Here is a 26,891-nt window from a genome sequence, read left to right on the forward strand (position 1 = left end):
TCCCCAGTCTAAATATTTTATGTGCTGAAACACATCAGCCTCCTGCTGGGTGGTTCTGCCTCATTCTCTTGATTAACATTCACTTTCATTTAGTCCAGGTGTTATCAAAAAGTACAAGCAGCCCATACTTGCTGCAGCTAGCAAGCAGTAGGCTTCTGCCTGAGAGCTCAAAAGTGCCTCTGTGAGGTACTACCTCAAGAAATGATGCAAAAATCTTTATATAGAAGCTCCATTTCCACACAGAGGTATAACTCTCCAAAAGGGAAGGTACTGCACAGATTAATCAAACAAGAATTATTTATTTTGACACTTCAAGGCGGTAAAATACAAGTATACAAAAAGAATATATGAAAGTGGCAGTGATAATGCAGCTTGATGCAATCCTACAGAAATCTAATCCATCAGAGTGGACTGCTTCATCAATATACCTATCTGTAAAATATTGCACCATTTCAAAGAGGGAGCACTCAGGAAGAAAGTGTTCATACTCCAGGGAGGTACAACAGCCCCTAAACTGGTATCTTAAATTTCAGAGTAAGGCACCAACTGGCAGGTATGATCCTTGTTCTGTTCATCACATCATGTTGTAAGGTAAGTGCAAGATACATGTTAATGCTGCACCTTTGTCAGACGGAGGAAACACAGCCTTCATTTTCCTAGACAGAATAAAAAAAAGCACATGACTAGTTTTCCAGCCTTCCTCCATATCCCTTTGTGCTTCCTATTCATAATTCTATCATGAAAAAAATATTTTTAAAGCCACATCTACTTTAAAAGAAAGACAGATACTATGCTAACTTACTGCTACAAAAATGGAGAAGATAGAGACTCAAGTGAACAGACCATAGTCCGTATGTAACCCAGTATATCAGGATTTAGGCTCTACCACAAAAAGAGAACAACGCTCATCTCCCATGTCACATCAAGTGGGAGCAACTGCAACCGGACACAAGCAAGAGACAAATTACAGCATGAAGAGACTGTGTAGGAAATTTCCAAAAGTCGTCATGGATTATGCCACAACATTGTTGATCAGCTGAAATGATGCTTTGCAAAAGTATTAGCTAAACAAACAGCTTTAAATGATGATGACTGAAGAAAGAAAACTCACATAACAGGATAATAATGTGAAACTCTTCTCTTTGATTTAAAAGGGAAACAAATTGCAGTGATATATAATCCAAGCAACATGCCTGGACTGTGAAGAGCTGCCTTGAATATTTTTGTTAATTAAACAAAAGCCAAAAGAGCCTTTTGTAGAACTCTAGGGATTCAGTTGTACAGCGCAGTTTATAGACTCCCGAAAAGCTAGTGGACTGAATGCTGTGCCTGTTGTGACACACAGATACTATGGCAAACAAATTCCTCAAAAGTAATATTCCATGCAGTTGTTCATTCTTGGGACTAAGGGGAGCTAATCTGGAATTTCCAGATTCAAAACTATTTCTGGGGCAGTTCATGGAGGCTTATTTGTCTGTATGAGAAATGCTGGATCTCTGTTTTGTTGATAGCCTGGGATGTCTTGTAGTTCTCTTGATAACTTGGCTGTAAGAAAGAATGTGCAAAAATAGACTTTTAAGTGATCAAGATGGATAGGAAACTGTTCAAGCACTGATAACAATAACCTTCCATTTAACAAGGGGAAGGATTCTCTTTCACAAGGGAGCCCTTTTCTAACGTGCACAGGAGCTGACTGTCCCACATGAAGAACCAGGCAGAAAGTATTTAAAATTTTTACAATACAAGAATAAGTAGCATTTTATGAATCACTTTCCTTTCAGAAAACTTAACTTAAAAAAAGCCGTATGAATAGTCCATTTCCCTTTTCATATTCACTTTGCTTACAAATGTCCTTATGTATTCTTCCAAAGGATGCTCCCAGTTCTTCCCAGTTCCAGTGCTGATCCTCTTTCTATCCATTTCTACATACATGGAATAAGTCAGGATACTAGAATTTTAAACCCTGAACTGAATCAGATTAAAAAGAGAGCTGCCAGACTATTTTAGACAAAAGACATCAAGATTTGGACTGGCCAGATATAAACAAGCATTCCTTGCTTACACATCTGATGTCACAGCCTGTCAGAATGGAAACACAGACATCCGTACTCAGAAGTCCTGCTTTGGCAGTGTCTCTCTTCCAGCAGTGCCTGCTGGGTTATTTTCCTGGCAGATAGCCAGGAAACAGGTAAAGGTCCCGACAGAGTGTGCTACAATATTCTGACATTTCCTTGCAGCGGTGAAATTCTGTGCCTGGGGCATAACCTTCTCGTTGCTTGATTTGCCTATTCACCTAGATGTGAAATTGGAAAAAAAAATATTACTGGAACGATTTAAGATGACACAAGTAATAAAATGTCACTGCTTTCTATACTCATAGATTATTCTGTTTAACTTATTAAGTAGTCCCCTACATATTCTCTAATTATAAGAAGTATAAAGAATTAGGGTGCAGAGCTCCACAGCAGCTCAGGTTGCTGTAGTCACACTGCTGTCTCCACTTCCTCTTCCCTTATTTTCTTAAATGTTTACCTTATGTAAAGGTGAACCAGTTTAGGGAATAAATCCACCTGAAAAAAGCAATTTCTATAGAGGAAAAGTAATTCTTGACAAGCCAGATTAACAAGTGAAATGGAAGGACTGAATGAAACAGCAGTTTTACTTTGGTTAAACTGCTGTGGAACTGCATATAAATACAAATATGTATATATAAAACCATAAACATATAAAAACAGAAAGTAGTAATAATTTTGCTACAATCAAGGCAAGAACAATTGCTTTAATTAATCCTAGCAATCTGAGGTACTGGAAGGCTCCTCAGAAACCAGGTAAGTGTGGGAGAGAAAAGACACACCACCTCACCTTCACCAACATGTCAGCCACGTGAGTGTCTCGGGAGTCCTCTGCAAACACAGAGGTGAGAGCCTCAATATACCAGGATCCACGCTTGGTGTTTCGCATGGCCGCAGTGCCTGCGAAGAAAGCACGTATGATAAAGTTTGTGGAACACAGATGCACAAAACCTCCTTACGCCCCCTACCAACCGGAGCCTCTCCCCAGTACCTTTCAGACAAGCATATCCACAGATCATATCAGAGCATGTAGGCAGACGCAGCTTGAGATTTTCTTCCTTGTTTGCATCACTTTCCTCACAACCTGGGGAATCCGACCATTCTTTCCCATCCCTTTGATCCACTCCCCGATCAGTCTCATCTAGGGGGGGGGCAATAAACAATGGGGGCAAGCAGAAGGGGGGGGGAAACAAACGAAGAAATTACTGGGTGTAGTTTTCTTGCACTTTCTTTGTTTTGGGCTCTGGTCAGCAATGCCATAACTGCTGTTGAGCAGAAAGCTTTTGCATTAACTTTGAGTTTTAAAAACAGCTGAAAAAGCTTAGTCTGTGCAGAAGAACTGTCAGATAATGCAGATACCCACACCTGCTGAACTTGCTCAACCTAACAGGACCCTTAGTCCACACACCATTTGATTTCTGCCCCCCACCCCCTCCCCCCCGCCTTTCCTAGGCAGATCATGGGATAACCAGAAAGCAAAGAAGTTTCTGATAGTTCTTCACCACACATGGAAGGATTTGACTGCCTAGCCTTAAAAAAGTTTCTATTTTCCACTTTCACCTATCTTAGAAATGTCCAAAAATGTCTATTCTAGTTTGCAATGCTAGCTACCTACTTACTGCAGAACTCAAATGACAGCTATTATTTTAGTTACTAAGTCCTACCTCCAAGACATCAAGAAAACATGGACCAAATACCTCACCTCGTTGTAAATCTTGACTAATATCAGTTTCTCAATCAAAAGCATAAATTGTGTAATAGTAAAATGCAAAATAACTTGACCCCGAACATGAGAGAGAATTCCAGTACATGGAAATTAGCTTAAAACCCAGAGACATTTAAAGTCCTTTCCAGGATTCATTAGTATGTATTATGACAAATGTAGATATTCTCAATTGGTTGTTTACATGATGCAGAGTTTCGATTGTAATCTAGACCAACTGCTTAGTGGCGATAGTCCAGATATGCTGTATTAAAAATAAAACTGCATTTCACAGGTTTTCTATATGACTTTGCCCTTGTGTTTAAGATGAGAATCTACTATTCTACTTCCATCCTAACAGCACGGGTCAGATTCTAGTCTTAGGAGGCATAAGCCTCCACTTCAGAGCTTTCCTGCTGCGATGATTCTAGACTGTTGTTGCCAGGTCATGCCTAGAAATGCATTTGGATTTCTAACCCTTTTAAAGACAGCGACACTGGTGGCATCTCAGTTGTGCCCAGGAAATGGTCAGTTTGTAAGTCACCAATGTTATTCTTTTCCTCTATGAAAGCAGCAGTGGGAGGGGTGTGATTGATAGACTAGATATAGCCTATAATTAAGGCTCCATAGCTCAATTTCATGATTACTTCCATCAAGTCCCTTCATCATCTCTTTAAGGTTGCAAACTTTTCCATATTTAACCACTTTTTTTCATGGTTTTTATCAAACTTCTCCAAATCTTTACAGTTCTGTATCTTCTTAAAAATAGTGTGCTGTTCACAGTGTATGTTATTTCAGGTAAGACTCAGGTAATTTGACAGTCAGGCTGTATTATTCACACTGACATCATCTCATAACATACAAAGTCAAAACCTTTTTCATTAAAGCTTCAGAATTAGATGTCTTCCTCATGCATTTGTCTTCAAGCATCATTCCAGTCAACTTATCAACAGAACTAAAAAGTGTAAAGCACTAACCCTATCAGGATATCCTCCACATACTTAACCTCTAATTTATATCAGCAGTAACTACCACTCAGATTTAAACAGACAGGGTCAATTCTACTGAAGCTCCCGGATAGCAGTTACTTAAATCAATTGGCAAAACAGCTAACTACCGATTTGTCATTATCTACCCAAGTTATTTATTTTTCTGGATCAACCACTATATTTAAACACAGATGTAAAGTGGCTTAAAACATCTCCTTTTATGCTGTAGTGAAATCCAACTAGTTGTCTTTTCCCATTGCTTTCTGTTGCCATTGGTTTTTGATCCGTAACTGTAGGTCAGCTGCTTCAATCCTTTAGTAGACTTCTGCCAAAGGCCTTTTGGAAATTAAGTAGACTGTACCAACTCTTCATCTACATTTTTTAATGTGTCATTAATAGATGACAGATAAAAGTCTATTACATAAACTTAGGGAGAAAGAATAACCTATGCATTTCTCATTTTTTTTCAACTAGTTCCAGCTAACTTGTCTGGCAAAGAGATACTGAGTAGTAATTTGAAGTTATCCACACTATTTATACAGTCTTTTAAATGCTGCTTTTGAAAAAAAATTTGTATTGGCTAGTCTAACCTTCAAATGCTAACATGAAAAGATACACATTTTTGTTGATAGCTCAATTACCTTGTAACTATCTTTTCCCTCCGACTATTAATCAAGGTTTACAAGAAAGGTTAAAAAAAGGCAGGTTTGTTTTTGTTTTTTTTTTTTAAATTGAAGAAAGTTTTTTCCCTTTCAGTTGCTCAAGTCTCAACCCTTGGCCTACTGCAGTATCCCAGTTCTACATCATTTTGCACAGTGAGCTTACCACCCTTAACCAAAACCTTTTTGGGAATAGGAAGGCCAAGCCTGATTTGTTGATGTGAACAACCCCTTGTGGTAACATTACAGTAAAATAAACCTAATTACCCAATTAGGTCAGTGGCAAGTTCTGGCTTATTACACTTATTTCTACACTGTTACGAGTCTGCATTTTCACATTTGTTAGAGTATCTAAAGGTTCAATAACATAAGGAAAGCAATCACATTCAATTTGTATTGTAAACATGCACATTACATTATTTCCAAACACTTAGAAGGAACAAACATTTCTGATCACCAAAATACTTCACATAGACTTTAGGGTTTTCCCTGCATTGGGATTTAAACACAAGTAGGTAACAGGTGAATGAAACATCCACTTGGCTAGAGGACAAACTATAAAGCTCTGTTAAAAATGAAAAAGGCAGACGACAATGCAAGGAACATGGGAAAAGAAGGGTAAAGAGCATAATGTTAGAAAAATTTCTCTACCACAAGGGAAAAAACAAAGCTTTCTACAACAGAACTTCTCTTTGGAGTATCTGCAGTTTCACAGCAATGTCAAAAAGTCCAGACACTTCAGGGGAAAATTTGTGGTCATTAGCAGATCTGAAAGGTAGGTAGCTGCAGACGTGTGTTTAGAAACAAAAGAAGGGAAAACAAATAGCAGAATAAAAAAGGAACAGAAAGAGTGAAAAAGAAAAAGTCTATGAGAGTCAAGAAAAGAGTTCTGTACAACAGTATGTACGAATTCTACTACAGTATGTGAAAAAGGATGTAAGGAAAGGTCATTTGGAGGTTCAAAACAGGACAGGGTAAAAAAAAAAAAAAAATACTTTGAGCCCAGTTTGATAGCTCAAGAGACAGCAACACATCCAGGAGCAACAGAAAGACAGGACCCCAAACAAGACTCCAGTGCTAGTGTACCACTCCATGCTGTGCCACAATTTGATGCAGAGTATGCCCCACTCCCCCTCCTGCAGGCATAGCAAGAGAAAGCCTCAACATATGGTGGGATATGATAGAGCTTCACATCGCTATGGTGCTCTGGGGTCTGCAAGTCAATGCACACACCTCATGCAGAGCAAAAGACACTTACAGAGCAACAGATGCAGTGGCAGCAGCAGGGCAGAGGGAGGTGAATATGGGTCCCACTTACACCTGAGAGAAGCAAAGAGGAGAGTTGACAGCAAGTTGAATGTGAGGGTGTGTATGTGTGTAAAATGAGCCTTAATGGCATGCCAAATACATGGCTTTTAGTATTAAGGCACTCACCTCCTCGGCAGGCCTGAATAAAGAACATTTTCGGCTTATTCTGGAGATTTGGACAGTTTGCATTATCAAAGAGCCGGAAAGCCTCCTGCAACTGAGAGAAGAAAGAAGATAAAAATTCTTCACTGCAGCCTTCTGTGAGCAAAACCCAGTGTCACCTTGCTTCCCTGCATTTTGGCGATTACCTCACCAGTCTTGATATTTCCTCCTTTATCTCCAAACTCACCATGTGACAAACACATCCCCTCCCTACCCTTTCCTGGGGCTCCTACTAGTCTGAGTTCATGCACTCTACCTAGTACTTGTACAGGAGGAGAGAATGAAAAAACCTCCCCTACTTGCCCTATTTGTATGCCATTCTTTATCTTACAGACCTCTTATAATAAGACAGCCTCCTGCCCTTCCCACAACCCTTATTTTCTCCTTTTAGAAAAAACTGACTCTTCAGTCACTTCGTTGTTCTTTGAGCAGGTTTTGGTTTTGTTTGATTTAGGAAAAAACCCAAACATTTTTTCCCCCCATTCCATTGTTACTTTCCAAGAGATAACCTACAACACCACGTCAGAACATAGCAATATACCTGTAGTAGTTTGCCATCACTGCCATAAACCCCACCCTCCACACCGTGGGAAAGTAAAGCTACAATACAGGAATCCACATCCCGATGATCTGGCAGCTTAGAGAATCTCTCCAATGCATTCTGCATCTCCTTGAAGAGAGAAAAAAAAAAAAGTTCAATGCTTTCCAGACTTGCACAGAGGAAGTGGGTCAATATACAGGGAAGAACATACACAGTCCTCATGTTATGAAATAAACCTTATGTACAGCAAATTTATAGGACTAAAGACATGTGTTCCATAAAAAAACCACCAGCAAAACATTCTTGCTCTTTACGTAACATTCAGTCTGAAGTATAACACTGTGAAGTAGGAATCACTTAGGCCAACAGGGGGATGCAAGAAGTATGAGTTGGTACACACAGATTCAACATAAGAGAAACCAACCAATATTTTACAAAGATTTTACACTGACACTTGAGTCTGGCTGCGATACTGCAGCAACTTAACAGATACATACCCTGGTACTTCAGGCATTCAAACACTAGTGATCAAAACACAATTTGAAATGGAAAACTTTAGGAACTCTGACAACATGGTAAGTACAAAAGTCTTATTATATTGTTGCAAAAGCTTCCTTCTTGAATAAAATATGCTTTTAACAGGTTATGTATCACTTGGTTTCATAGGGATTTAAAAGGAGGAAGAACAAATGAGCCTGGACAAGGCAGCAATTGAATTCCTAGGGAACAAGGCGGCTTCATTCAGTCAGGAAAATTGGTAGCTCCGTGACTAAGTGAAGCACAGCCACTTCTCTAGCAAAGCAAAGACCAAAGCAGTGGAACTGAACTGCATAAATACTGGAAGACTGATAAATAGGATGGCAATTGACTCCATCAGTGAAACGACATGAAAATACCACTTAACACTTGCAAAGACTAGGTCAAATATTTGCAAAGTTTAACTTTTAGGATAGCAGAACACTGGAGAAGCCTATCTAGAGTAAACTGGAGACTTCATTAATTTGTGATTTTAAACACACATGCCAAGTATGGTCTAGAAATTCTTGCCCCTTGCACTAGTCAGACCAGAGTAGTAACTCTTGTGGTCCTTTGTGATCCTACTTTCCATCGTAAGTCCTCTGCCTTCCAAGCTTCTTCATATTTGTCAGTATGTGAGCAGACATTACCACATTTAGCCTTATTTTCTATTCATAAGTGATCATTCACATCTTCCTGTTCAAGCTTAGTTCTACCTTAGGGAACCTCTTCAGGTGTTTATGTCACAGTCACAAACTCTCATCCATACAGATTGTGAAGTACTGGGATCCATCCTCCTTACCTGTGCAGTTTGATCATGAAAGACAGTCACTTGATACCCAAGATGCTTGAAAAGCATCTCCAGGGCACTGCAGTCCACATCTCCCCCTGCACGATACTCCAAGTCCTTCTCACTGCTGAAATGGATGTTGCTGAGAATAAGTGCTAAGCCTCTGGGCTCTGATACCAGTTTATATGCCTGAGAAGATTTAAAAATCAGTAAATTTAGACTACACAAGGAAATAATAAAGTGTTACAGTAGAACAGCAATCACAACTTGATATGAGAATTTCTTGATTGAGAAGTCACAAAAACAGCAGAGGTCAAATTTTTGAAGTTTGGTTTTGTCTTTTGTTGTTTGTTTGGGTTTTTTTTGATATACAAATGTTTGTATTGCAAAGGGTCCCAAAGACAACTGCAAGTGTCCACAGCTGATGATGCTACAACACTTGCTAAGATGTTACACTAGCTTGCCTTAATTCTCATTTTAAAAGAAACACAGTTAATCCATTTTAAACTGTGAATTAGGTCTTGCTAACTTTTTTCCCTTTCCCCACCTTTATCCCAGCACAGCCCCATATATTTCCATCACCGGCTTTAAGACAATACTATGCAAAATTTAGCTAACATTTTTTAATTGCTGTTGGGAGCAGACAGAGATGTAGAATTGCACATGTGAAATTCTAACAGCAAGGGACTGTGAGTCACTGATCCTGAAAGTTATGCAGCTGACAAAAAAAGTTAACAGGGAAAGAACTAATTTAAGAGGGGTATCTTCAGATTAAGTTCCCTCTCTGCCCCTCCCACTAACAACAAATCAATAGTACATCAGTTACTAACGCTCCTGTAAATTTTAAGTGAAATTTAATAATAAAGGAGCATATCAAATAAGGTTTACCCAGGCACAGATGTAAAAGGAGCCAAGTCAAGATCACACCAACAATGCCTAATTAGGTCTCCTCAATAGACAGTAAAAAAAACCCAAATCTGTTTTGCCTGTACACAGAGCCTGTAACAGAGGTGTTAAGTGTTAGCACATTGTGTAACTCTAGCAAAGTCTCTGCCCCCTTACATAAAACTATTTTTTCTCCTTAAGACCACCCCACCATAACCTGTGCTTTACAAACAGAAGAGTAATTAGACTCCCTACATAACTTCAATGGTTGCAGAAGATTAGAAATTCCAGTTGATCTACCCAGTACTACGCAGCACAGGTTCTTGAGCATAAGGAGAGACTCTTCTGGGTATAGCCAGCAATTAAAACAGCCCAGACTGTGACTACTGGTTGAAATACAGTTTTGGTACCTTGCAGTCAATTGCAGGGTATGTCATCACACAGAAGGGGATGAGGATGCAGACAAATACAAGGCAATAATACTGACAGCATACACAGAGCAACAGAACAGAAGGCATTCTCCAAAGTTCTTCGTGAACAAAAACCAGAGAGAAATTCATACAGTTACAGAACTTCCCAGAATTTCTTGCAACTTGCAGATGACAACTACATCGAATCGAACATGATTCGATGTAACACAACTAACAAACACCACAATACTGATCTGCATCCCAATGAAGCATGTGTTTCGACTCAGTTTTAAGTAGCACTTGTTCAGTTCATATATCCAAACACCTCACATCTTTCACATGTGAAGGAGATTTTCTCTGTCAACTACTTACCAAGTGCTGATGATCATGATAAAATTCAGGAGTGCAGTACTTCACCAAAGGTATCAGGGGACCATCTCCATTATCCAAGGAATGTTCCTTTGGTTCTGTGCAAAAACAAACGTATCAATAACAGTAACAAATTCCAACTACAAAACCTCTGCATTAAGGTAGTAACTCACAAATTCTGAACTATGTGGTCTAAGGCATATTCCTTTATCATACTATTCATACCTCTAAAAACTTTGCTTGATCATGGACTACAGAAACACAATGAAACATGGCAGAAGAAAACAAAGTACCAGAATGGTATACTTTTTTCATAATTTCAATTGGCAAATACTTTTGTTGTGTATGTGCGTTATCTTTACCCAAGGCCTAGTAAATTTGGTTCTACAGAGTATGAAAACAGAATTCTTATTTCAAATCAGAGCTGTGTGCTTTCTGTCATTTTGCACAGTATGTTATTCCTTTCACAGTTAGGCTGACAAACCATTGCTAGAAATACTCAAATAGAATATTTTCCTTTCATAAAAGGCCTCCCATGCTCACTACATACAACTGTTTATTTTTTGCTGAACACATGCGTAAGTGATCAAACTTGACATTTCTAACGTCCATAAAATGCAATGCCCTTTTTTGTTTATCTGCCTCTGAACAAGCCTTTCCTCTGGGTAACAGTAGATGAGGGGAATGATAATCAATTATTTGCAATTTGCAGACAAACACTCACTCCTCTGTCCTGAAGAAACGGAGCTAAAGACATTCACAATCTCCTTTCAAATCCTTTTTCAGCCTTCTGAGGCATGGCTCTCCTGGTTGGAGGAACATATGCTCTAAAAAACCAAAACAACCCACCCTAAAACCTTTGCACCTAAATAAGAAAATAAACCTTCAAAATCTAGACACTTATTCTTTAGTATCAGAGAGCTCCTAGTAGCCAGCATACAGTTAAAACCATGGTTAGAGACCATGATTACTCCAAGCATTACCAGAGGTAACGTAAAAACTACCAGGGAGATTCACTCCAACATTTAGTTCCCTGACTGAAGTCACAAATGCTTGCTGAAGAAAAGCTGATTTGCTGCACTTGACAGAAGCTACAGAAATCTACATTGGGCCCACGTAACATACGTAAGGCCTTGTACTTACTTGCTAAGAAGGAAATCTAAGTTAAGGACATTACCCCAAACCAGTATCTTTTCATAGCTCTAGTTCAATTAAACTCTACTACAAATCTTAAATAATATTTTTGAAAAATCTAAATTTTACTGACATACACTGTTTAAGCAACAAGATTTCCAGTAAGAATAAATGAAGCTACCTAGAAACTGACTGGGTTCTCTTTCCCAGTATGCTACTTAACTTTTATTTTCTAGCCTAATTCTGCCTCCTGCATCTGATTGTAACATGGTCAGTTCACTGTCAGGTTTGTATTCCTGGAACGAGCAAAGTGGTGGCAAGCTTATTTCTAGAATAAAATTAAGACAGTATTAAGAAGTTGGAAGCAACTAGATAGCCAATCAAGTATTCATGATATCCTGTGCAACTCACCAGTCCAGCGCCGTCTTTTTGAATTACATGACTCACTGGCAGGGAATGGAAGATTTGATCCATAACAGTGTTCAAGCTACAAGACATCCAATAAATCCATGAGAAATAGTAGCACAAAACAGCTATTTTTTTCTCTACGGTACAAGCCTGTAGCCATCATGTAACAAAGATACATGCATTTACACACACACTCATAAAACTACAAATATTCTGGTTCATATCTAAATCAAACGACATGACAGCAACAGCATTTCCTGTCAATGCAAAATTCCTTCCCTCCTTTGCTCATCTTTCCTGGGGATTTGGGCAGAAGTAGAACTTCACACTGAGGTCATGGTATCCTCCTTGATTTTGCCAAAAATTGTCTAGTGACTCCTATATTTTTTGTTTGCTTTCAAGACTTCATTGTATAGTAAAGCACAACTGAAAACACAAAAACAGAAAGGGTAGTCTAATAAAGCCTACATTTTAATAAGGGAACATCTCTGTGCAAAAATATCTGGTCTTCCCTTATTTACTGTGAGTTTCCACGCTTGTCCATGCACTAAAAACACTGAATCTTTGCTAAATTCTTTCTTTAGCCCAACACTACCAACTGCAGACAGTGAAAAGGTGAAAATAACAAAAGAGTCTCTCTCTCCTCAACTGACCAGACTAGCTTTTAGTAGCTTTCTACTCAAGAGAATCACTGAACTAAAAGATTTCAGAGAAAATATTTCCTTTGCAGCTTTTGGGTTCTTGATAACACAGCCATTAAGAGTGCGCTGGATGTTAAGAACGTCCAGGAACCTCAACAAAGAGAAGCGCAGAGCCCTGCCCCTGGGGAGGGGCGACCCCATGCACCACCACCTGCTGGGGGCAGAGCTGGGAGACAGCCTGGCAGGAAAGGACATGGGGTGCTGGTGGCCACCAGGGTGACCAGGAGCCAGCATGCGAGGCTAATGGCATCCTGGGCTGCCTTAGGAGGCGCGCTGCCTGGGCTGCGGAGGGGTCCTTCCCCTGGGCGCAGCTCTGGCCTGGCTGCACCTGGAGTCCTGTGTCTGGCTCTGCGCTCCCCAGCACAACCGGGGGTGCTGGAGAGAGGCCAGCAACAGGCCACAGAGAGGAGGATGGGGCTGGAGCATCTCTCCTTTGCGGAAAGGCCGAGAGAGCTGGGACTGCTCAGCCAGGAGAAGAAAAAGCTCAAGGGGAGGTTTATCACTGCATACAGACACCTGAAGGGGGGCGCGAGGGGGAGGGCACCAGGCTCTGCTCAGCAGTCCCAGCGAGAGGCCCAGAGGCAGTGGGCACACAGACACACAGGGGCTCCCCCTGCGCACCAGGAAACCCCTTTTCACTGGGAGGATGGCTGAGCACTGTGGGAGGTTGCCCAGAGAGTCTCCTCCCTGGAGATACTCAAATGCTGCTTGGACACGGTCCTGGGCCACGTGCTCAAGGTGACACTGCTTGAGCAGGGGAGCTGGACCAGATGACCTCCAGAGGTCTCTTCCAACCTCTACTGTCTTGTGATTCTGTGTGAAAACTCTCTTCTCAAATTCTTTCCCCTCTGCTTTGACTGAGGCTACTACAAGTTTCAATTTGCAACGAAAATCCAACCTGTCCTTTGTAAACAATTTTTGGTTTTTTTCCCCTTTGAAAAAGATCAGTTTGTGCCTAAACCCAATCTGAAAGGCAGTCCATCCATCTTATTTTTTTAAAACTGCTGTACCCTTGCAATCCCATGGCTCAGGTTGGATGCAGTCTTCAAGATCACTGCCTCCAGATGTTGCTGTTTGGTTTCTTGTAGTGCTTCACAGAAGGCTGAGAAGGCATTGGGGCCTCTCTTGGGCAGCAAATTGAGGAATTCCACATTTTGGCTGAAGCTCCCAGACTTGGCCTAGATCCAGAAAAAAAAAACCAAAATCCACACTCAAAGTAACACCCCAACACAATCAATTTTCAATGCATCTTCAGGACAACTGATTTTTTTTTACTTCATGTAAATGTTTCACCACTATGCTTAGATATGCTATATCCATTTTTATAGCTCTTCACAGCTGATTTCACTCCCACTTCTCTGTTCGCATTAGGTGAAGGGGAAAAGCATATGGTAACACAGCAAGCCATCAATTCACACATTATGACACACCTCTTCTCTCTAAACTTATTTCCAGTTACTGTTGGAATAGTATTTATTTCCCCTCATTGAATACATAGGTCCAGAGTATGCTTCCACTACTCTCCAATAGCTTATGGTCTCATGAACAAATATGTAAACCCCTCAGAAAGTGTTAAATAAAATACTTAATTACATGCAGTCAATTCCAAGAAGATACTACATAGGTGTAGACTGTAACATTTAGATCAACAAAGCAATATACAGTAGTATGAGAGAAAAATTAATAACAAAAATGAAATTTATGTATCTGTAAATAATTCTCAACACGTTCTAATTCTTAAAATATTAATAGGGCATTTGCCAACTAATGGTATAATTTATACAGTAATAACCTTCCCCGTGAAATCTAAAACACACCAAAACGTCATGTACTAAAATACTGGGTATCACAAATATATGTTATCCATTCAACAGAATTAATCCTATTTTTTTTAATCACCCCTTAGATCCAAGATCTTAGCACCCATGAAAGGAAGAGAAATAGCTGGTGAGTTACACAGAACCAAGGCCTAACACCACATTTGCAATCGCAAGAAAATCTGAAAAAAAAAAAAAAGCCTCGAGTCACTCATGTAAATCCTCTGCTACAGAAGATTTCACATCATCCAATTTCCTCCCAAGCTTGGTGTTAAAAGTAGTTTGGCTTTTATTCCATCACATTATTTGGAAGGATACTGCAAAGTCTTACTGAGCCAATGCTTATGAACCTATTCTGAAATTTCAGACCTATGCTCATTCATGACTGTCTGATAGCATTTATTTATCAAGTGTCCCTTGACTGCAGCCTTCTCCTGTCCTTCCCCTTATTTATCAAGCACCTTTCCACAAATCTGTCTCCATTGGCTACAGTACACAAGCTGCTTTCTTTCAGCCTCCCTGAAAATGGCCTCTTCCCCTTGCCAATGCAAGTACCCCTTCCTATTCCCACAGAAACCTCAACTTTCAGAGCACTGTTGCCTGGAAGTGCATACAGCAGTATCTCACCTGTGCCTTCCCAGATGCAAGAAAATATTTGCCCCTTTCTCCTGGTAACACTTCTCCATCAGTCCACAGATGATAACTAGCTCCATACACCTATATCTTGCTGTAAGCCCACTGAATTTTATTCTGCCTAATAAAGTAAAATGACAGCTGATATTCTAAAGTACCTGTTAATCGTTTCTTCCTTTCTAGTAGAACCGTAGCTGTTTACAAGCTTAGAATTATTAATGTTCTTCACTTTATGCCTTCATAGTCTGTGACTCTAAGCCATAAGTCATAACTAAGAACACAATCTGACCTCAAGAATCGAATCTTAAATTTTATAGAAAAGTTAAGAAATTTCCACAAAGTTCATATTCTGCACTTTGTATATACAGCAGTCAGCTCTTGGCAGACTTCTTCCTTAATGCTCCCTTAAATACCCAAAGTGCTGTACCTCCTCATTTAACTTTCACATGAACATCACATTTAGATTACACTAAATAACATTCAGCAAACAACAGAACTAAAACTTTCATAAGACAGATTTCTTCCATTTCATTTTCTAGTACATCCTTAATTTATTTTTGTGCTCTCACAGATGAGTTTGATAATCTGGATAACAGGAACTGGTTGCACAATAAACTGAATTCCTGTCAAAATCCCATAGTATTAGTTGTCTTACTGAGCCTGAACATACACACAGACTCTGTAGAGAGAGCATATATAGTTGACAAACATACTAATGAAATTTGTCACTTTGTCTAAGCCAGTGATCCCTTCATTACTGTCTAGTGATCAACACAGAGCATTTAAATCTCTGTATCTACACAATCTGATCATCTTCCATTACAGTACAGAGTATTCAACTTGTTTAAAACCTGAGTGAAAGCTTTTGCTGTTGTATCTGCAATACTGAAGGTCCATCCCAGAGCTCTGGAAGAACATCTGATGCTCTGACAAGAAAGCATTAATGAAGTGAATTTTGGACTTCATCTTAAAAACAGCTGTTTCCACTTGTCCCACTATTTCCACTATAATTTTTGCTCTGTGTTTGAAATCCCTCTCTTCTGAGCCTTCATCTAGGTAACTATATTTACATCATCTTCTCTGCACAGTGAACGCGGGGTTTTTTTTCTTTATTCTTTCTTTAAAGTGTATACAAATGAAAAAAATCCAATTGCTTAGTTTCTTTCTGAATGACACAGTTTAAACTAATTCCTGTCAGTTCCTACTCTCTCCATTTCAGACACCAAAGGAAGCTGCTCCTATTTATTAATTCTTCTCCAGTGTATACCTATAAATTCTTTACTTAGTCTTCATATTCCTTGTGAGCTCTTCATCCAGCTCAACCACCTTTGTCTTCAGTGGCTCTTCCTGCAACGTCGTCGTCCCCCGCACCTTTTTCTTCTTTGTGGTAAAGTTTCAGTACTTGTTAGCACCTCACACTACTAAGGAATTTCACCCCTCCTTCATCTCCCTGAACTCCTCTGTTTATATCTTAGATTACAAAAGTTTAAGTGAAGTGCCCTATTTCCAGAACCATTTTGTTTATTCTTCAGTTTAGTTTAAATCAAACCAACAGGACCAGTATAATTGTGTTTTTAAGACAAGACAATTTAAAACATAACTACTTATCCAGATCTTGATTTCCTGACTTTTGGGGGGAGCAGATGGATACATAGAACCAATCAGATAAAACAGCCAAGAAAATCTATGCTATATCATCAGACATGGTGGCACTTGTCTCCTCTTGCTACCAATAGAGTACCTGACAATTAGCGTCACAGTAAATGTTCAAGAACAGGCTACCTAACAGGACTCCCAAGAGTTTTGTTCACATTTGAGCCAGAGAGTAGAAGACTGTTACAAATTCACAGACCTACTACAGAAAAAAGAAAAGTAAGTAAAAATATTTTTGACTGAAATTATTTTTTTGATGCTTGTTACTTTGTTTCTCTATAGCATTATTATGATTAGTACTATCCTGCAAATGTTCCCTTCATTTCTATCCTTCTAGTACACTGCATATTTTGCAATACTACTGTCCCAGTTGTGAATGTTTTCCTCCTACCCCAGCCATATTTCTATTTTTGCTACAACTTCCAGATTCATACCCTGCAACAGTAGTTTAAGACACTTTGTTCTCTTGCTCAGGCTGCTGTCACTCTTTATATACATTTAAGCTCTTAGTTATGTGTATACATTGTATTATGCACGCTTTTTCCACTAAGCTATTACTATTTATCTGACTTACCCACCATAACACCTTTCTCCTTACTGATAACCCTAAGTATTGCTGCATCTCCTTTTACCCAATCACACCTGGAGGGGAAGATTCCCTTAGTCTTCCCCTCCATCTCAGTTTAACAGTTCTTAACTACAGCAGCATTTTGCCAAAAAGAATATTTTCTCCGGCATTATCCTACCTTTGAAAGGGTGGTTTTTTTCCCTCCCCTCTTCTCCTTTTCTTCCCTCTCCCGCACTTCAGTGACTAGCTGCAGGCCAGCAACTGAACATCCCTACTAACCACCCAGACTTCATCAGTATCATGTTTAATTCCCGTGGGCTACCATGCACCCATACAGCTGCTCAGCAACCCCCTCCCCAGCAGGATGGTGGGAAGAATTGGAAGGGTAAAAGTGAAAACACTTATGGGGTGAGATAAAGATGGTTTAATATGTAAAACAAAAGCCGTGCACGCAAGTGGAGCAAAATAAGGAATTCATTTACTACTCCCCATCACAGGCAGGTGTTCAGCCATCTCCAGGATGGCAGGGCTCCATCATGCATAATGGTTACCTGGGAACACAAACGTCGTAACTCCAAATGTTCCCTCCTTCTTCCCACAGCTTTTATTGCTGAACACAGCATCATATGGTATGGCATATGCCAGTGATCAGTGTCAGCTGTCCCAGCTGTGTCCCCTCCCAGCTTCTTGTGCCCCCCAGCCCGCTCACTGGTGGGATGGTGTGAGCCACAGTAAAGCCCTTGGCTCTGTGTAAGCACTGCTCAGCAGTAACTACAACATCCCTGTGTTAATCAACGCTGTTTCCATAACAAATCCAAAACATTGCCCCATATAGACTACTATGAAGAAATTAACTCTATCCTAGCCAAAATCAGCACAATCACTTCCTGATTCATTCTCTTACTTTCACTGTCCTCTTTCACTAGAGACCGCAGCTATGCCAGGTGAGACTGCCTGCATCTCCTGCAGCTTAGCACAGGTATCCTCAACAGGCCCCATGGGGAATTTCACATTACCTTTGACACACAACAAGTCAAAATTCATCGGGAAGTTATTTCTTCATTGCTTTCAAAAACCTTACCAGTCTCAGGTCCGCACCTTCTGCGCTAGTACCCACCAAATAGCTCATAAATCTATTGTTCAGCATCTGTTTTTATCGCCAGGACCATCAACCTTACTAAGGGACCAAAAAGTCCCTTAATTGCTTACTTGAGTCTTGTGATACACTTGATGTGCATTTTCAGTCATTCTTTTTCTAGTTTACTTTCTCTTTGGAGACTTGTATCACCATCCTGCACAGCCTTCAGTGCATTAGGCTGTAGGATCCAAAGCTATTGCCAATGACTTCTCTTCACAGTACCTGCTGCTCAGGATAAGTCTACGAACAGCATTTGTTATCTGAGAGCGAGTCTTGGATCACATAAGGCTCTTCACACAATGTGCAAGAACACATAAGCGGTACAAACTCTTTAAGTGAAAGGTGCCACGACAAACTGGATTATAACATATTCATTTACCTACCTGCACTGAATTCTTTTGGAAACAGGTATTACTCCGACTTCTACAGATGGGGGGGAATGCACGAAATAACAACAAAGGAGTGGAAACTACTCCCTGACTCCTGAAGTGCAGCCTGCACACCAGCATGCAAGCCTCCGATAAAATCCGCACTGCCAAGAGCGGCCAGCAGTTCTGCTGCATGCTGCTGTCAAACCCCACTCTACTCTGAGCGTTCTACGAATGTAATCACACTAAAATATTCGGGTAAAACATGAGTTTTACCGCGCTGGCCCTGCCACAAACGACACGAGCTCCACCAGAAGCGCAGCTCACCGCGCAGCGGCCGCCGCCCGCACACCTGTATGGTCTCCACCATCTCGGCGGTGATGATGTCCTTCTCGATCATGTGCTCCATCAGCTCCTTCAGCACCAGCTGCCTCGCCAGCATCACCCGGTTCTTCTTCAGCGCTTCCTGGTGGCACCGCTGCATGCCGCACGCGGCCAGCATCCCGCCGGAGGACGACCCAGGCCGGCCTCAGCAGCCCCCAGCTGCCCGCCTCCCGCCCGCGGGGGCGCCGTCGCCACTTGACCCGAGGTCCCGAGGTGGCGGGAGGCCGCGGGGATGCTCGGGGGTAGCGGGAGACCCGGGGGTGGCGGGAGGCCGCGGGGAGGCCCGGGACCACTCTCCCGTGCCCAGCTGCCGCGGAGCACTCCCCACCGCTCACCCGCGCGCCGCCGCTTCCCGGCGGCCCCAGCGATTCAAACCGCGGGACCCGCTTCCTCCGGTCACGTGACCAAGGCCGCGGCCCCGCCCTCCGCGGCAGCGACACTGCGCAGGCGCAGCCGCCGTGCGCACGCGCGGGGCCGCCCACTCCGTGGCTCGCGGCGCGGAGGCTTCGCGCCTCTTCCGGGCCGGGCCGAGGCACGCGGGGCGTGTCCCGGTGGCTGTCAGTCAGCGCGCGTGGCCTGCCCCCCGGTGCAGGGCGGGGCCCAGCCGCGGCGGTGGGGCGGGGCGCTGGGAGGGGCACAGCCACGGGGCGGTGGCCGTAGCCGTGCGCCTCAGGGTGCGGAGCGAGCTCAGCGTGCGGGCAGCACCGAGGAGTGCGCAGCCGCCGTCGCACGCACCCGCCCGAGCCGAGCCGAACCAGTGCGGCGGAGCCCGCAGAATCGGCGCTGATGACACTTCGCGGACCATGTTAATCTCCGCCGTCACCTGAACCTCGCCCGGGCTGCTGCCCAGGGCCGGGGCTGCCCCGGGCGGCCCCGAAGTTCCTGCACCTGCGCTGTGTGTCGTCCCCCCCCGCCGCCCCCTGCGGGGTGTCCCCCTTTACCCCCTGCGGGGTGTCCCCCTTTACACCCTGCGAGGTGCCCCCCGCGCTCCTTACCACCTTTGCCCCCCCGGCCATGCCCCGCAGGACTCGGGGCACAGCTGTCGCCGCAGCCTCATCACCAGCGATACCGAGCGGCTGGGGTCCCCCGTTCTAGGGCAAGGCCACCCAGTAAGCAGAGCGCACGCAAGAGCGTGGCTTTGTGGGGTGCTTCTTTTGGGAAGAAAACCTGATGATGCCACCAGGCATTTTTAATACAGTCTCATTTATTTGTAAACAACATTAAAGGTCTTTTTTTTCCTTTGAACTATAAAGAAACAAGAAATAATTTATTTGCTTATGGTTTGATGGTTCCTCATATGAATTAAAGACAATGCAGTTGCATGAGACAAGGCTGTGACAGCTGCTGCTCCCCACCATGAGGAGGTTCAGGCCACCACATTTTTATTTTTGCTTTGGACATTGCCCAGGCCTGTGTCAGTCTGTGTACTGCAGACGGCCGAGACGCTGCAGAGCCTGCCAGTGTCACTCGCTGGCAGCTTGCACTGGCTGCAACGCAGAGCCACTGTGACAAGGACGGCGAGCGCGCTGGGGCTGTGACTCAGGTGCCCTCGGCTGTGGCCTCAGCAGGCAAGTGGCCCCTCCTGGGGCTGACAAGAAGCTTCCATGCACAGCTACAGAGAATCGGAGGAGCGTGTGCCTTTCTGCACAAACGCTGGCCATGAGGACAGTGAAGTACAGAAAGCCACCTGCTTGGGTGGGTCTGTAGGGCAGCAGAAACCCCCCCTCCCCTGTGGGGCTGTGAAGGGCAGCAGTGCAGGCAGAGGATGCCTCTGTGGGTGCATCCCACTGCTGGCCACTCTCACGGGTGACACATTGCTATTATCTCCCTCTTGCCCACCATGGCGGGCCGGGTGGGATGAGGACCTGGTGAACCACAGAAGTCATTCCTGGTGCCACGTTTGCCTTCAGCGCTTCAACCCCAAATGCCAGGTACCAGGCAGATGAAGGAGGCCCGCCAGCCTCCCCCCAGCTGCGCTCCCACGCAGTGCAGCGAGGATGTGGAGAACGTGCAACAGGGGAGTAGCAACAAGCAGCACAGACCATAGATCTGTATTGCTGTGAAACAGCAGCCTGGGTCACTCTGCAGGGATTTTAGGGTGGCTGGTGACTGCACAGATCTCAGCAGTGCTGCTGTTTGCAATGTGCAGGTAGAACTGCCTCGGTGCAGCTTCTGTCCTCCCCCCTTCCCCAGGCAGCTTCTGGCTGCATCCCACAGTCCTTCAGAGGTCCTTTGGCAAGCTTGTCCTCTCTCGTGGTTCCCTCTCCTCCCCCAGGAAGGTGCATCTCCTGTTTGAGAACTGGTGCCACTGAGAACACAACTGTCCTCACAGTGGTTCTATGTATCTGCCGAGACAGTGTTGTGGTATTGCATTGATTGATATTTTGTGCAAAAATATTCTAGTGACATTAGAAGCTGCATCTGTCTCTCCACTCTGGTTGTAAGAATGGTGAGACCAACTTCTGCAGTTCCAGGTGTGAAAAATCTCAGCTCTTTCACCTTCCCTCTAGGAGCATCCTGTATTGGGGGAGGGTTGGTTCTGCAGTCACGGAAGGTGAAATTAATCATAGCATGGTAGGCTGGAAAGCATCTTCGAAGACATCATCATTGATGGCAGTCTCATAAGCAGGTGGTGGAGTGAGTGGTGCCAGCGGCTCAAACCTCTCCTCAATGCCTTTCACTTCATGGATGTCGGAAACAAAGCGCTGCAGCCTTGGGGGCAGCACCAGCTGCAGCTGGAGCCTGGAGCCTGCGCCTGCCTCGGGCTCTGATGCCACCGACACCCTGAGAGCCTCCACCGTCATCTCCTCTCGGGAGGACGATTCAATAACTGCGTTGTAAGGAGGAGGCTCGTTCAGCGGGGAGGGCACCGAGCCTGGGTTGGAGGCAATCGTCCATATTGCTGGAACTGATGTGGTCATCACCTCCTCATAGGTGGGCGCTTCGTAGGCAGCGTTCACCCTGGGCACCAAGAGGGGAAAGGCAGTTGCACTGGTTATTTTATTGCTGTTAATGCAGAGGCAGGTAGTCTGGGTAAGCTGCTGTCGGGACCGTGCCACGAACCCAGCCAGGGCTCTGGCAGGCTGTCCCTCCCGCCTGGCGCTGCTGTGTGACCCCCAGCGCTGAGCATCGCTCCCAGGGCCAGCATCCCGCACCGCCCAGCCCCGCGTCCTGGGCTTACCCCGCTGCCCCTCCTCTAGAATCTCCTGCCAGTTACAGTTTATTACTAAGAATTACTAACTGCTAATTACTTCTTGGAATAGTACAGGACCTTGCTTTTTTAATACGTTAGCTCAATGTTCATCTGTTTTTAAGGAGTGGAGAAAATTTAGTATTTTCATTTAGTTTAAACAAGGACTAGTTAGTCTGTGTTAAAAAGAGTATCTGCAGAGCAAAAATGTTACTTTAGAAACATTTTTCTTTGTAGGTCGTATTTTTAAACAAATAGATACTGACTTTCTTCTAGCACACCCTCCAAGCTAGCAAAGCCCAACGTAGACTTCTTTTTATGTAGTCTTTCTAAAAATAAACACATTATGACATTTTTACCCTCCTACAAACCCTGTAGTTGAGAATGTCAGGTCATTTATAGATGTAGGTAATGATTACCTGGATTTTACAGACACGGAAGCAAAGATACAAAATTAAATTCTTCAATTACAGCAGGCAAATCGGGGTTAAATTGGGTGATGCTGAGAACCTGCGAATGTACATGAAGCCAAAGAGATGTGGGAGCACTCAGAGCCTCTCAGAATCAGGGTTTATCAGTGGCAAGTCGGGCTTTTGAGACTGGAAACACACCCAGTTACAGGTCCCTTTTCAAAAGTTTGCCGAGGAACATGTGCTCTGGAGATAAGGTTTATAGAGCTAAACCCAGCTAAGATTCCGTATTGCTTCAGCGTTTTTTCTTTTTCCTTGTCTGACTCATTGTTTGGCAAGGCTTGATTACTCAAAGGAAAATAAAACTGGGCCCAGATCTGTTTAACCTTGGAAATAGTTAGTGGATCAGCTCATGGTGGGGAAGAAAATACGTCGGACAAGACACAGGACATGCACAGCATAGATGTTTGCAACCTCCACCTGAAGAATGAAGAAAAACAACCTAAAAAGAACCTTTTTCTTCTGGAATGAAGTCTGTGTTTGGTGCCCTAGGGGAAAGGCAGCAAACCAATACGTAAAATGGCCATGGCTGAGGAGAGTTATAGCAAGAGGGGTAGCCGAGTTGCTCCTTACCCTGCTTGGCTTTGCCTATTTGGAGGCGTCTCATTCGCATCACGTCGGTGCTGATTGCTCAGGTAACACTCGACAAACACACTCAGCAAGTAGCCAATGAGGCACACGCCCCCTACCCCCAGGAAGAAATAGCCCACTGGGTTGATGTTAGATGAGATGGCCAGCATGGTGACCCCGATGAGAAGAGCAGCGGTGAACAGAAGCAGCAGGGTTTGGCGGATGTTCTTCCAGTGTGTCTCTAACCACATGGCAAGAAAGGAGGCAGCAGGCAGCTGACAACAGGTGAGCGGTTAAGGGGACAGACATCTGTGGAAGGCAGAATAGTTTTTGCAACATGAAGCATGAGTATCCAAACACAGCACAAGTATCGCAACCAAAATAAGAACATAGGCACTCTGGTCGACACCATCACGAGAACACACAGCTATGGACATATGTCATAAGCCTGGGAAACCTGTGCATAAATGCATGCCAATATAAGCGTACTAGAATTTCCTACACACATGCTCATTGATAATGGGAACACGTGGACACACAATTGCAAGACATAAAATGCATAAATAGACCATTAGCACTTATTGCCAGGGTTATCTAAAAAAGTCTAGCTTCTTAATGGAACTCAGAGCAGTCTGCGGTGCAGGTCTGAGCTTACTACAAAAATGAGACACAGAACACTCCAAAGGTTAACTCTAGGACATTTGTACCTTGCATAATGAACATTCAGACACTAGGTCAGATCCCGGAAGAAAACCAGCCTTATTCATGGGGCCATCTGCCCCAGCGGAACAAGTGTCTGGCTTCAGTGTAGTGCTGCAGCAATAACTTTACTTCAGGTGCTAGATATAGCTGGGGTATGTCTGGTTTTGCCAAACGTGGACATGCAGTTCAATATTAGCCTATATCCTCAGTTCTTTTTCTGTGGATGTGCTTTCTTGCACCATCCTCAATCAGGAGAGCCCCTCCTGTCCGCCGTTCCAAACCCCATCTCTGTGAAAAAGAGTGCCCCAGCTGCTGCAGCGGTCAGTATGGAATGAGCACCAGGGTTCTGTGGTATGCAAGCATACTGTAATTAAGGGGTCATCTTGCAGGTGTTATACTAACCTACATAAATCCCACCATTTTGATGAAGACCCCTTTGAAGGAAAAAAGAATGACAGTGGGCTTATTTTTTATGAATATGCATCTCCAAACAAACAATTTTATATAGTTCCACGTTAAACTTTGTGCTTTTGCACACTACATGCATTCCCTTGTTACAGCAAAAATAGATAGATGTATATATACAAATGCCAGAAAAAGAAATACATTCTTTTCCAGCATATACTTACCAGAGAGGGGTTTTGGTAGGTAGGAGCAGTCATGCTTTAACTTCTCTCTTCATCACAAGGAAAAATGTGCAAGCTCTTTTGCCCCCGCTTCTTCCCCTTCAGACCTGAGTATGGGACACCAGTAAAACTCTCCCTTCCTCCTTTTGAATTTTCTGGTAGGGAGGCAGCAAAGGTTTCTGTTGAAACTAAAAGCTGGAAACTAGTGAATGTGGGAAGATAGGAAACGATGGAAGATCCCGTGGTACAAATTCTGAGCGGAAAACTAGAACCTCGTTTTCCCAGGTTCTGAATCCAAAGCAATTTCTAGACGATCACACACCTTCTGCTCTGTTGCAGCTCTCCCAGGTCTGTCCCACAGAAGCAGGAAACTCATTCGGGAAGAGGGCGGAGTGAGCAGTGGGGGAGTGCTTACCTGTGTTGGAGCTGTTTGGTCCGCTTTGCTTTGGTGAGAGAAACTGCCCTGAAAATTATGTGTCCCCCCTGCACAGCAGAGGAATCCTGATCCCTGTCTCAGAAGGCCAGAAGGGCTGCTGGCCCAGCCCACGTCACACGGCCTCCAGATAAATCTTTTTATCAGTTCTGTAAAGCACAAATCTGTACGTTTTTCTATCCTGATTAGGGGCTGTTTGTCAGGTGTTGGGTTTTGCCCTTTTTGATTTTACAAACAAAAGGAAAAAAGGAGGCAATGGGTTATTGTTTCACGGAGAGCTGAGTTAAAATCCTTTTTGCCCCCTGATGTATCTGGGAATGAGGGGTACTGATAAGCAAAAGAAGAGGTACTGAATTACTTTGTGAAGTCTGGTACCACCTGAACCTTTAGAGTGTATCTGAAAATAGAATAGAATAGAATAGAATAGAATAGAATAGAACAGAATAGAATAGAATAGAATAGAATAGAGTAGAATAGAATAGAATAGAATAGAATAGAATAAACTATTTCATTTGGCAGGGACCTACAACAATCATCTAGTCCAACTGCCTGACCAATTCAGGCTGACCAAAAGTTAGATCATGTTATTAAGGGCACTGTCCAAACACCTGTTAGACACTGACAGGCGTGGAGCATCAAGCAGCTCTCCAGAAAGCCTGTTCCAGGATTTGACCAGCTCTTGGTAAAGAAATGCTTCCCCATGTCCAGTCTAAACCTCCCCTGGCACAGCTTTGAACCATTCCCACACATCCTATCACTGGATACCAGGGAGAAGAGATCAGTAATAGTAAATCAAGGGATGTGATTATTCTACTCTACTCAGCATTTGCTAGGACACACCTGGAATATTGCATACAGTTTTGGTCCCCCCAGTTCAAGAGAGAGATTGAAACATTGGATATGGTCTGGTGAATTGCCACCAATATCATTTGAGGGTTGGAGAACTCTGAGAACATAAGGAGCTGGGTTTGTACAGCCTAGAGAAGAGAAGGCTTGGGCAGGTGCTGAGTGTCTGCTCACAGTTTTACCATGTCCGGTAGGTAGTTACGGAGAGGAGGGAGGTACTCTTCATGAGGGCACACGGTGACAGGACAAGAGGCAATAGAAAGAGGGTAAGTGCCCCTGGATTTAAGAAAAAAAAAGTCTTTAATGTGAAAACAGCAAAACGTTGCCATTACTTGCCCAGAAAATTGGAGGAATCACCTTGGCTGGAAATATTCAAGGTGCAGCTGAGTCTTAAGGCTCTGCTTTCAGTGGGAGGTTGGACCAGGTGATCTCCACATCTAGCCCAGACTTGTCAATGTTCCTATGTTTCGAATATTTCTTCCCTTATAATTGCCTTTTTGACTGCTGACAGATACAGGACTGTCAGGTCTGGTTGTTACCCATTCTTCACTTTCAAGAGAACTCCTTTGAAGATGCCAAAATTAACTTCCATGTGAAGGGGAGCAAGTCAGGCTTCTGGTGCACGGTAGCATGTAATTTTGCAAGGCTGAAATTTAAATGGGAAAACCAATTTGTTTCCTACAGCTCTTTCAATTTTGGGATTGCCCAGTGTGGAGAACACCTTAACTGCTAAGGAAGACTGGACAAAACTGTTCCCGCAGCCTCTCTACCCAGAAAGCATACCTGAGCTGTGACGGGGTCCGGACGCCTCGGTGCTAACAACAGCTTCCTTCTAACTGGGGTTGCT

The 26,891-nt window shown here is 43.4% G+C and overlaps 2 protein-coding genes across 2 annotated transcripts; both read right to left on the reverse strand.

Annotated features, from left to right (window-relative positions):
* Positions 1 to 279: 279 nt before the first annotated feature.
* CASP2 (caspase 2) lies at positions 280 to 19,617 on the reverse strand. The gene is made up of 10 exons (XM_013297607.3): positions 19,176 to 19,617; positions 13,657 to 13,824; positions 11,949 to 12,024; positions 10,407 to 10,501; positions 8,752 to 8,928; positions 7,434 to 7,562; positions 6,857 to 6,947; positions 3,064 to 3,213; positions 2,863 to 2,972; positions 280 to 2,293 (listed from the first exon to the last, which is right to left on the reverse strand). The coding sequence occupies exons 1-10, from the start codon at positions 19,323 to 19,325 to the stop codon at positions 2,159 to 2,161; spliced, it is 1,281 nt and encodes a 426-aa protein (XP_013153061.1). The 5' UTR covers positions 19,326 to 19,617; the 3' UTR covers positions 280 to 2,158.
* Positions 19,618 to 20,418: 801 nt separating this feature from the next.
* Positions 20,419 to 25,105, reverse strand: TMEM139 (transmembrane protein 139). The gene is made up of 3 exons (XM_005235402.4): positions 24,769 to 25,105; positions 23,441 to 23,746; positions 20,419 to 22,168 (listed from the first exon to the last, which is right to left on the reverse strand). The coding sequence occupies exons 2-3, from the start codon at positions 23,686 to 23,688 to the stop codon at positions 21,772 to 21,774; spliced, it is 645 nt and encodes a 214-aa protein (XP_005235459.2). The 5' UTR covers positions 23,689 to 23,746; positions 24,769 to 25,105; the 3' UTR covers positions 20,419 to 21,771.
* Positions 25,106 to 26,891: the final 1,786 nt, after the last annotated feature.

Source organism: Falco peregrinus, chromosome 6, assembly GCF_023634155.1.
Source record: "Falco peregrinus isolate bFalPer1 chromosome 6, bFalPer1.pri, whole genome shotgun sequence".
NCBI classification, from domain to species: Eukaryota; Metazoa; Chordata; class Aves; order Falconiformes; family Falconidae; genus Falco; species Falco peregrinus.

Bases quoted from the DNA above. Each gene is read 5' to 3' on its own strand.
- CASP2 (XM_013297607.3), bottom strand. From the start codon at position 19,325: ATGCTGGCCGCGTGCGGCATGCAGCGGTGCCACCAGGAAGCGCTGAAG. The intron at 7,563-8,751 runs GTAAGGAGGATG...TCTCTCTTCAAG, and splicing joins TTCATGATCAAACTGCACAG to GAGATGCAGAATGCATTGGA. The intron at 2,294-2,862 runs GTGAGGTGGTGT...TTTCACATCTAG, and splicing joins TGGCTGACATGTTGGTGAAG to GTGAATAGGCAAATCAAGCA.
- TMEM139 (XM_005235402.4), bottom strand. From the start codon at position 23,688: ATGTGGTTAGAGACACACTGGAAGAACATCCGCCAAACCCTGCTGCTT. The intron at 22,169-23,440 runs GTAAGGAGCAAC...CTTGGTGCCCAG, and splicing joins AATAGGCAAAGCCAAGCAGG to GGTGAACGCTGCCTACGAAG.